The sequence below is a fragment of the Palaemon carinicauda genome, chromosome 25, assembly GCF_036898095.1.
Source record: "Palaemon carinicauda isolate YSFRI2023 chromosome 25, ASM3689809v2, whole genome shotgun sequence".
In the NCBI taxonomy this organism is placed as follows: domain Eukaryota; kingdom Metazoa; phylum Arthropoda; class Malacostraca; order Decapoda; family Palaemonidae; genus Palaemon; species Palaemon carinicauda.
Genome location: NC_090749.1, coordinates 3,500,056 through 3,511,605, shown reverse-complemented (window position 1 = coordinate 3,511,605; position 11,550 = coordinate 3,500,056). Strand labels below are relative to the sequence as shown.

General features: G+C 39.8%; 1 protein-coding gene across 1 annotated transcript; it reads left to right on the top strand.

The window, feature by feature from the left end:
* Positions 1-8,875: 8,875 nt before the first annotated feature.
* On the top strand, positions 8,876-11,258 carry LOC137618639 (zinc finger protein ZFP2-like). Its single transcript, XM_068348763.1, has one exon. The coding sequence runs from the start codon at positions 9,101-9,103 to the stop codon at positions 10,859-10,861; it is 1,761 nt and encodes a 586-aa protein (XP_068204864.1). The 5' UTR covers positions 8,876-9,100; the 3' UTR covers positions 10,862-11,258.
* Positions 11,259-11,550: the final 292 nt, after the last annotated feature.

Here is an 11,550-nt window from a genome sequence, read left to right as displayed (position 1 = left end):
CGAGCTTTCCCTTCGACCAAAGTCGTTCAAGAAGAAGTTCTTCCTTTCTTATCCTAGAGCAAGGTTTTTCTAGTAATGGTGAAACCCCACCTACGAGCTCAAAATACTTGGCTCATGTTTTTGACAAGGACATTGAGTCCACATCCTGCAAGAGGTACTCTTGTTTTTTCCATCCTCCTTTAGGAAGTGGGAAGTGGTCTGTCTTTTTCCTCGTGATTGGAACATCTAGTCTCTTGGGAAGACGCGGTTCGTCAATATATCGCCAAGCTTCTTAGGTCACTTCTTACAGAAGTCTTCAGCTTAGTTTTTCCTCGTGGAATGAGTTTCATATTCAAACCCTGTCGTACAAGGGAAAGGCTTGCGATCATTCAAACACTTAGCCCATGGCTTTTTATACAGGATCGACCACTAAAACTAATGCTCCTATTCGCCTTTTGGGGACATCCGTCTTCAGCCTGTCATGTCATGGAAGGGTGCTCCAGTTAGCTAAGGACCAAGGGTAGTCACAGGGGTTTCTACCCTAAGGTCAACCTTCCCCTTCAGGATCGGCCTCGTGTCCAAGACTTTGGATGACTGGGTCCTCTTAACAGTCTCGAGCTCCTCTGAGACATCTCCTTGAGTTTACCACGATCTGAGGACTGGAGTAATCTTAGAAGAGACCCTACTCTCTTATCGAATGTAGATATTTATAGACATGGTTATTAGTCCGCAGAAAACCTCCGCAGGTTCGATAAGACTGCACCAGTCTCCTTCGAATTCAAACCTAATCAGGTAAAGCCAGATCACAGGTCCTTCGGCACCAGGTATTTTCTTTCCCTCTGGTTCTTTACGAGATCTGAGCAAGAGAATATCCGTATAATGAGGTTGCCAGTGAGAATCTAATCTAAGGGGTCAATCTCGTCGCTTTTTCTCCGAATCGATTTCTCCCCCCAGATGCATCAAAGAAAGGGGAGGGGTCCATGCTGTACCACTCGGCTAATGGGCTTTGGTCAGAGTCTGAAGGGAACCGCTTCTTTAGACCTCTCAGAGAGGAGGGCAATCTTCCTGCGGGCAAGAGGTACCATCCCCCTTTATGGGGAACTCAATTTTGAGCTCCGACTCGTTTCTTCTACAATGCCCTATGTTTGCCTTCAACTTGGGCTGAGCCTCGGGGATGGGAAACAGAGAGTGGCGCCAAGAGGACTTCCTCTAGGTGATGGAACTCTCCCTTCCTTTGTGGAGAGAATAACCGATTACGGCATCAGATGTTGATCGAGTCTTCCCCTTCTGCAGACAAGACTTCCTTCTCTCGTTGGTCTACCCCTCGGAGGATTCTTCCAGTGAAGATGGGGATTCATCCACTCCCCTGCTGAGGAGGTAGTTCCTCCACCAGCCACTATGCAGCAATTTTCCTGATTGCTGGAAGGATCGTCGACAGCGTAAGCAAACGATGGCTGCCTTTCCCATCTGCTAGAGAATCTTCCTTTTCCTGGTTTTTCTCCCCTTGGGGGGGTCCCTCCTAAGGGAATTGGTTTCACCTGTTCTCTGCCATTGCCCTTCAGAGCAGGACTCGTGTCTCGTTTCAAGTCTCATCTTGCCTACTTAAGTAGATCCTGAGAAATTCTACGGAAATTGGTTTCTTCCATATCCCCCTCTTGATCTTCGGAAACCGGCCATCAGACTCCTCTAGCTAGCAAGACTTGCCATGCCCAGTAGACTCGTCTTATCAGCAAGATTTTCCTTGGCCATCTGACTTTATTCCCAGTCGACTCATCTGCAACTCCTGATGGAGAACCCTCTCACCGCCTATTAACAGTCACATACAAACATCTTTCAAAAAACAGTACCTTCGCTGTAACTTCTCGTCGGGAGACTATCCTGCTCCTTCTCTCTCAGGGAGTCTCTCCCTCAACATATTGCAAATAGAATGTCTGGATAGCTGGATAGATCTTTAGCTTCGGCCACTCCAGGCTAAGTGGTGTTAGTTGGTATCGTTGAAAGGGTATCCTTCCCCTCGATACCAATATGCCAGCATTAGGGGTATTCCTTGGTTACCCTTGGGAGGGAAGCGTCTCTTGCTCTCGGCATTGAAAGGCCACCGCTATTCCTTGAGCCTTGCCTTCAAACCAGAAGGAATTAACCTTTCCTCCACGTCGGCATTACTCCTCATACGGAGTTTTGAGCCTACGGACCCTTAGTCGGAAACGAGACCTCATTCCAGTATTCCAAGCAGCTGAGGTTTCCTGACCTTGATGACAGGTGTCCCACTTGTGTTGACTTCCTCAAAAAGAGTTGGCGAAACACATGAGATGCCCTTAATGTGGGCCATTCACGATAATGGACCAAGTAGAGCTCAACCTCGCTTCTAGCTACTCAAATCTCAGAATCCGAACCCTTCGGTATGGGAATCCTTTGCAGCATAACCAATGATCCAGATTAACAGTTACTATGCTAATAAGAAACTGGAGGACTTTCTCGAGGAAATTACGAGACCTCACCCAAAGTGTCAAAACACTTCATCAGCATGGTCAAAAGGAGGATCACGAAGAACACCTTCTCTGCCTGGATTTGCAAGGTCATGGATTTCGCACTGAATCCAAATCCTCCGGCAACACCTAGACCACAGCACTCGACGTCCCGAGCATTGCTTCGTCCCTGGCGTTCGAATTTATCTACTTGGTGATGCAGGTTCTACAGGCAGCCATGTAAAAACATCATACGGCCTTCCCCGCCAACTACATGCAAGACGTAGCCCACAAGAGACTTGATACGATCTCTATCGATCCTGTAGTGGCTACAAAACAACTGGTTTAACAACTGAAGCTCCTTGATGGACAAATAGCAGCAGATTGTGGGCATTGGTTACCCTGTTTTAGTCTGAGTGAATAATTAAGAAGAACTGGCTCTTTTTTTATCTTCATCCTCCCTTCTTTTGGGAAAATCAGCATCTAGGCTCCTCTTCATAGCTGAACTGAACCACTACAGGTAAACCATTATCCCCTTGTGTAACCTACTGTTGCTTCCCTATACCTTGGCGAGGTGGTATTGATTATATCTTGGAGACCTTGGAGGATTCCTCGACAGTCACATTGCTAGTATCACAAGCACAGCTTGTATAGGCCGCAGACCATACTTAGCAAGATTTTAGCAAGGTGTAAGGTTTCCACCTACTATATGCTAACACACACAGAAAGGAATCCCCGGGTCAAAGCCAAAAACCCAGATTGGCAGGTAAGTCCACACTCCTAATGGATGAGTCAATTCCTATAAATAGCATTGGTTTGTATTCCAGTTACAGAACAAGTGACAAATTTGGAAGTGATTCATATTTTTCCTAACGATACAAAGCTGTAGCTATTTATACAAATTAGCCCGCCAACCCTGTCTCCCTTGAAGTCCTACCACCAAGCAAAGTAAATTGTAGTCACAGGTGTGTGAGTGAGAAGGGTAGCTACTACCTTCCACCCTCAGCTAAGTAGCTGGTAGGTGGTTAACTCTCGTTAAAAGTCTAATGGCTTGTTTTTCAGCTTTGCTGAAAGTAATACCCCTATAAATAGCAACAGATTTGGATCTTTAGGAAAAATACAAATTACTTTAAAATTTGTCATTTTCCGCTGCAACATTTCGACCAATTGCATTGACATCTTGCTTATGTAAGATCATGGTGAAGATGGTGAATGCACCACATGCGGTACCTGGAAAAGAATGGTATTTTATCACGTATCCAGTGTGGATTTAGAAAAATGCACTCAACGACTGAGATGTTGATACGATTCAAATGTTCTATTTGTGAAGCCTTTGCTTCCAAACAGCACCATGTAACAGTCTTTTTTGGCTTCGAAAAGGTATATGATACTGCACAGGGATATGGTACACTTAAAACCATATATGAATTGGGATTAAGAGGAGAGATACCATTGTTCATTCAATCATTTTTTTTCAAATAGGTTTTTTTTCAAGTGAGATTAGGGGAAACTCTATCAGAGAGGAATGGTCAGGAAGGAGTTTCCCAGGGTAATGTGCTAACTGTAACCCTATTTTTACGACCCATTAATGGGATATCCGCCGTCATTCGCCAAGATAGTCTCTCAACATTATTTGTAGATGATCTCTCCATATCATTTGCTGGATCTGGAATGTCGATAGTTTAGAGAAAAATATAACTCTTAATTGACAAAAATATTCAAGGGCAGATATGAATGGATTTAAGTTTTTGACAAGCAAAACTATTATTGTCTATTTCTGTCATATCCAGGGAGTACATCCATACCCGAAGGTATACATTAAAGGTCAATGGATTCCATGTCTATGTGAAGCTAGATTTTTAGGATTGATATTTTATTGCTGTCTTACATGGATTCCTCACTTGAAAGGCTTAAGAGTAAAATATCTACAGACTCCGAATCTTTTAAAAGTTTTGTCCCATACATCATGGGGGACAGACTGCAAAACTTTTAAAGTTATACAAAGCTTTGATTTTTTTAAAAATTAGCTATGGGTGTGAAGTATACTCCGCCGCCACCCGAAGCTGATTAAATATTTCAGATTCTATACACTATACAGGAACATTTAGAACCTCCTATCCCAAGCCTCCGTGTTGAGGTTGGAGAATTACCTTTAGTTCCTTACTGAAAGTCTTCTATTGTTCGGTATCGGTTTATATTGCAAAGACTTTCTAATTCTATATGAATATATATGAAAACTTGTATAAATGTACAAAATTATCATTAACCATGGCCAAGTATTGCAAACTTCCCAACAGGCTAAAATGGTGGAGATTGGTTGATTTCGATTCTAAGCACATAAAATATGAATTCAACAAGACTAAGTATGGGGACTTGTAATCAACTTTCATATCTCTTTGTGGCCTGGAAGACAAAATAAGGAATATTTGGAAGATTGAATATTATCAGAAGCTGTATCAGAGTGCAAACCTTGTAAGGCATTGTAGATATTTTGAGTTGCACCCAAAATCTCCTCAACCTTATGATTTTGGGGTAAAACAATCAATAAACAGTCTTGATATAGCAAGAAATAGTTCTTCCATTTAGGATATCACCAACCCCTCCATGGAAATGACCAGAGATATCTTTCTGCGAATATTTCATTGTTACTAAAAGGAATATGACTGACGGCCAGCTCTCTTTTTAATGGAACTTGAGTATTGGGTCGTTCTTATAATGAGAATAAGAAGTTTTGCAAAGAAGGGAAAAAGTGGGGAAGGATCTGGAGAAAGTGTATGATAGAGTTGATAGGGAAGCAATGTAGAAAGTGATGAGGTTATATTGAATTGGTGGAAGGTTTTTACAAGCAGTGAAGAGTTTCTATAAAGGCAGTAAAGCATGTTCTAGGATAGGAAATAAAGTGAGCAAGTGGTTTCCTATGAGAGTGGGGCTGAGACGGGTGTGGGACGTTGCAATGGTTGTTCAATCTGTTTGTTGATGGAGTGGTGAGAGAGGTGAATACTCGAGTGCTTGGTTGAGGAGTGAAACTGATAAACAAGTGATCATGAGTGGGAGGTAAAGCAGTTGTAGTTTGTGGATGATACTGTACTAGTTGCAAAATCGGAGGAGAAGCTTGGATGATAATTAACAGAGTTTGGAAGGGTATTTGAGAGAAGTAAGTTGAAAGTTAATGTGGGTAAGAGTAAGGTTATAAGGTGCATGAGAAGGGAGGGTGGTGCTAGGTTGAATGTCTTGTTGAATGGAGAGTTACTTGAGAAAGTAGATCAGTTTAAGCACTTGTGGTCTGTTGTTGCTGCGAATGGTGAAGTGGAAGCAGATGTTTGTCAGAGAGTGGATGAAGGATATAAAGTGTTGGGGGCAGTGAAGGGAGTGGTAATAATATAGGGTTAGGAATGAATATAAAGAGAGTTCTGTATGGGAAAGTGAATGTACCAACTGTGATGTATGGATTGGAATTGTGGGGAATGAAAGTTACAGAGAGACAAATTAAATGTGTTCAAGATGATGTGTCTGAGGAATATCTCTTGTGTATCTCGATTACATAGGGTTAGGAATGAAGTATTAAGGGTGAGAACAGATGTAAGAAAAGATTTAGTAGCCAGAGTGGATATGAGTGTGTTGAGGTAGTTTGGCTATGTAGAGAGGATGGAGAGTGGCTGTCTGCTGAAGAAAGTGATGAATGCAAGAGTTGATGGGAGAAGTACAAGAGGATGGCCAAAGTTTGCGTGGATGGATGGAGTGAAGAAAGCTCTGGGTGATAGGAGGATAGATATGAGAGAGGCAAGAGAGCATGCTAGAAAGAGGAATGAATGGCGAATGATTGTGATGCAATTCCGGTAAGCCCAGCTGCTTCCTCTGGTTGCCTTGGTGACCGCTGAGGTAGCAGCAGTAGTGGATTCAGCACATGAAACTTCATTGTGATGGGTAACGGAGGAGGGTGCGCCGTGACACCCTAGCAGTACCAACAAAACTCTGCTGAATTCCTCATCGGGCTGGGAGGAGCGAAGAGAGGAAAAGTCCAAATTTTTTTGCTTTTTTATGTTGGCTATCCCCCAAAATTGGGGAAAAGGGGCCTTGGTAAATAGATAGGTGCTGCAGAACGTAGGAAGTTGATTTTTGTATGTACTGATGGCTCCAAATCTGATGCTGGCGTTGGGTTTGGAGTATATAGTAAAACTTTTAATTGTAGAGGTGCACTTCCTCTAGATTAAAGGTCGGAACTTAAGGAAAAGGTTACTGGTATAAAATCTCTAAAATGGGGCATAAAAGAAGCTTGGTTTAAATGTTACACAGAAGCTACTGAACTGATTTTGACCAAACCTGTAAATAATGACTTTATAACATTTTTGATAAAGTACATCAAAGTGCAAGTACACAGCAGTACTTTGAAATTAATCTATGATATTTTTACACAGCATTAAGAGTTTTTGTTATAATAATTGGCAACAGCATTGGGAGAGTCTAGATGGAAATAAGATGAGAATAGTAGGAGACATCTCTTTATCGTCTCCTACTTGTCGTCTCCGCATTGATTATATACGTTTTAACTCATGAGTTTCTGATGACTAGAGAACACTAGACATATTGCGATGACTGTTTGGTGCCCTTGACAGTGAGGCATTTGTTGATAGAATGCCCCAATTTCAGCACCTATAGAAATGGATATCTGTCGGAGGCTCGAAGTGAGGATGGCAGGTTCATTCTTGCCAAGATTCTTGGACATGATGTATTGTACAATACTAGCAGTATTTTTAGATTTATTCCAGTAGCAGATCTTCTGAAAGCTATTTAACTTTTATGAGGATGTTTTTAATCTTATTCTTTTAAATAGAATTTCCTTTTATTCCTTAATCATAAGTTATTTCCAAATTTATTGTTTCTTTAACTCTTTATGACTTTTGAAATTTTAGGTGTGATTCTCGACAGAAAATTTACTTTTGAGAAACACATTAGGTCTGTGTCTTCATTTGCACAAAAAATATTAGCTTATTAAAGTTTTGGCGATTAGTTTTTTCTGAACTAGTGTTTAGTTCTTTGATTCTACCTTGTTTCAAGTATTGTTCTTTTGCCTGGTCTTCACCTGCTGATTCTCATCTTAATTTGTTGGACAGGAACTTACGGTCTATTAAATTTCTTATTCCTGATCTTGAGGTTAATTTCTGAAATATTGTTCAATTTGTTCGTTACGGATGTTGCAAAAGATTTTTCATAATTCTGACCATCCTTTACATTCAGATCTTCCTGGATAGTAGCACCCTGTTCATAATACTAGGTATGCAGTTAATTCTAATAGTCAGGCCGTCTCCATAAAAAGGCTCAAAACCACACAGTATTGCAGAAGCTTTATTCCATCTGCGTCTAAACTGTGGAATGATCTTCACAATCGAGTAGTTGAATTGGTAGAAGTTCAAAAGTTCAAACTTGCAGCAAAAGTTCTTATGGTTAACAAGCTGACATAAGCCTCTTTTTATGGATTTATATGAAAGATCTGTTTTAATGTTGTTACTATTCTTGAAATATTTTATTGTTGTAATGTTGTTACTGTTCATAAAATATGTTATTTTAATTTTTTTGTTACTTTTCATATAGTTTATTAATTTCCTTATTCTCTTTCCTCACTGCTATTTTTTTCCTGGTGGAGCCCTTGAGCTTATAGCATCCTGCTTTCCCAACTAGGGTTGTAGCTTAGCTAGTAATAATAATAATAATAATAATAATAATAATAATAATAATAATATCCCGCCGCCATAGCTCCAATCTGGTTTACTCAGTTTCCCTGGTCTTCCTGGGGTTAAGGACCATTCCTAAGGACACCCTCGATGTCTCTGCAGCTGAAATGGTGTATGGTGACCCGTTGGTAGTCCTTGCTGAATGTTTTGCGTCTGCAACCTCCTCTGACAATCTCCAGCACCTACTATCTCACGTGGTTGGAAAATTTACACCTTGCTGCCAGATATACGAGCCCCCAGTGAAGCAACACTTATCGAAAGATTTAAACACCGGAATACATATTTCCATGCGCACCGACACAAGCAAGCCACTGCCGATGGACCCCTTCCTCATTATCCGTTGTAAACTGAAGCCTTTTATAATTAACATATTTTTTATTAGGGATGGTACAATTCATGTATGACCCAGGGCTTATCACTTTCTCTTATTTTAGGCAGATAGGGGGAAATAGTGGCATCTGTTTGTTTCATCACAGATCAGGACTGGAATACTTCTAAGGAAGCTACAGGGCCTTCCAGATTTGGTTTCAAGGGGACTTCCAACCATCTAATCAGTGAGTCTCTAGAATTAAAGGACTCATGTTTTTATAGATAGGACAAATACAAATTACTTGAAAATTTTTTAGTTTTATTTCATAAAACTCCAACATTTTTATTTTACCCTACTCCAATGATAGGTTTTCTCTGTTATTTCAGACTTTTCATACCAAAGGAAAAAATCATGCACTTCCTGTGACAAGATTGTGTAAACTACTGAAGATATCTGCAAAAGATACAGGACTGGGAAAAAGGAAGAAGAAAAGATACAGGATTGGGAAAAAGAAAGAATTGTCTGTGTTGGTTCATGTTGTAAGGCTTTGATGTAAAGAATACCGAGTTTAGTGTTAACTTTATATTCGGAAACTGTTGTGGATAATATTGAAGAGGATGTCATCCAGTGATAGGGAGAGGATGAGGAACTCTGAATCATTAGAATTTCCAGTAAAAACCGAAATGAAAGAATCCTTTTCACACACTGCAGTCAATTTGGAAAATAATGGTATGGTTGACTCTCTTCCAGATATGGAATTCAAAGCAGAGCCAGAAATAGGATTCAAAGTAGAGTCAGAAATAGAATTCAAAGCAGAGCCAGAAATAGAATTCAAAGCAGAGCCAGAAATAGAATTTAAAGCAGAGCCAGAAATATTTGAGTCAAGTGAAAGTGACATGAAATATCCTTTGCACTCTGATGCATCAGTGAGTGAAGAGGATTTACAAATCAGCAAAAGGGAAGCCGATAAAGAGGAGGAGGAAATTGTAAGGACAACTGTGAAAGAGGAATGTGACATACAGTTGGAATCCAGTAAGAAAGAGGACAAAGGAAAGGGAAGAAGAAGACGGAAAGAATGGCTGCCGAATAAGGAGCATATTGAAAACATTAGCTCTGAAAAACCTCTTTGTAAAAATAGTGATTCTAAATCGCACACTGATGTTGGTATGATGTTAAGTGGGAATTATGGAGAAAAGCAGTTTATTGGAGTACTTAAAACCTCCAACACTCACAAGCTAATTCCCACTGGAGGCCATTTCAGATGCAAAGAATGTGACAAAACATTTTCTAACGAAATTGGTCTTAAAGCACATTATGGGATTCACACTAGGAGGGGGTCATTCAATTGTAGTGAATGTGGCAAAGGGTTTTTTTGGAAAAAGAATCTCAAACTACATTCAAGAACTCACAATGGGGAGAAGCCATTTAAGTGCAATGTCTGTGACAAAGCATTTATTTTGAGAAGTCGTCTTACAACGCATCATAGAATTCATACTGGAGAGAAGCCATTTAAGTGTAATTTCTGTAACAAAGCATTTTCTGAGAGACATCGTCTCAGAGAGCATCATAGAATTCATACTGGGGAGAAGCCATTTAATTGCACCTTCTGTGACAAAGCATTTTCTCGGAAAGGCAGTCTTACAAAGCATCATAGAATTCATACTGGGGAGAAGCCATTTAAATGCAGTTTCTGTGACAAAACATTTGCTCAGAGACATAATCTCAGAGAGCATCATAGAATTCATACTGGGGAGAAGCCATTCAAGTGCAATTTCTGTAACAAAGCCTTTTCTCGAAGTCAATATCTTACACTGCATCATGGATCTCATACTGGGGAGAAGCCATTTAAATGCAGTTTCTGTGAAAAAACATTTTCTCAGAAACACCATCTCAGAGAGCATCATAGAATTCATACTGGGGAGAAGCCATTTAATTGCAGTTTCTGTGACAAAGCATTTTCTCTGAAAGGCAGTCTTACAAAGCATCATAGAATTCATACTGGGGAGAAGCCATTTAAATGCACCTTCTGTGACAAAGCATTTTCTCGGAAAGGGAGTCTTACAAAGCATCATAGAATTCATACTGGGGAGAAGCCATTTAAATGCAATTTCTGTGACAAAGCATTTTCTTGGAAAAGCAGTCTTACAAAGCATCATAGAATTCATACTGGTGAGAAGCCATTTAAATGCAGTTTCTGTGACAAAACATTTTCTCAGAGATACCATCTCAGAGAGCACCATAGAATTCATACTGGGGAAAAGCCATTTAAATGCAGTTTCTGTGATAAAGCTTTTAACAGAGAATCCCTTATGAAAAGTCATATGAAGATTTGTGCCAAAGAAAATTTTAAAGGAATTGAGGAAGTCGTGTTCTTTTGAAAAGACAAAATTGCTGTTACAAAGTGATTAAATGTCTATACCCAATTAAATGGAATTGAGTCCATTACTTTACAAATGATTCTTTGTGGGACTTTTACAAAAAAGTTAAATGGAATTTTGATCAAGAAAGAAAAACATGTTCGAATGGATGAGATCTGTTTCTCCTTGGTGATGTCCAGTTGGTTGTGATGTTGTCATCTCTTGTTAACTAGTTTTGCACCTCCTCGTTGTACAGTATACAGCAAAACTGGTGGTACCTGAATTCATTGATTATCGTTTGAAAGTTACTAACTGGCAGCTCTCACATTCTTCACATTCCTAATGAGACTAGGTTCCTGGGACAATGAATTTTGAAACTATCTTTTTATGAAAATATCATCTAGATCATTATGGAAAAATTAACCCAATAATATTTATTTATGATAAATTAAAAAAAAATAAATACCTAATTTGTCTGACTTTTTAGCCACCATAGTTATGTATTTATCATAAAAAAAATGCATTGAAATGTAGTTGTGGGCGAGGTCTAACCGGACATCAACTAACAGTCTCATCGTGGCACTCTCACAAGCAAGTCATCTGTCACATATGGTTAGAGCTACCCAACAGCTATAACTGTAACTCTAGTTAGGCTTATTTCGCCAGATTCTCTATAAAATATTGATACAACCACTCTTCTTGACATCAAT

Excerpts from the sequence above, each read along its gene's own strand:
- LOC137618639 (XM_068348763.1), top strand. The coding sequence starts at position 9,101 with ATGTCATCCAGTGATAGGGAGAGGATGAGGAACTCTGAATCATTAGAA.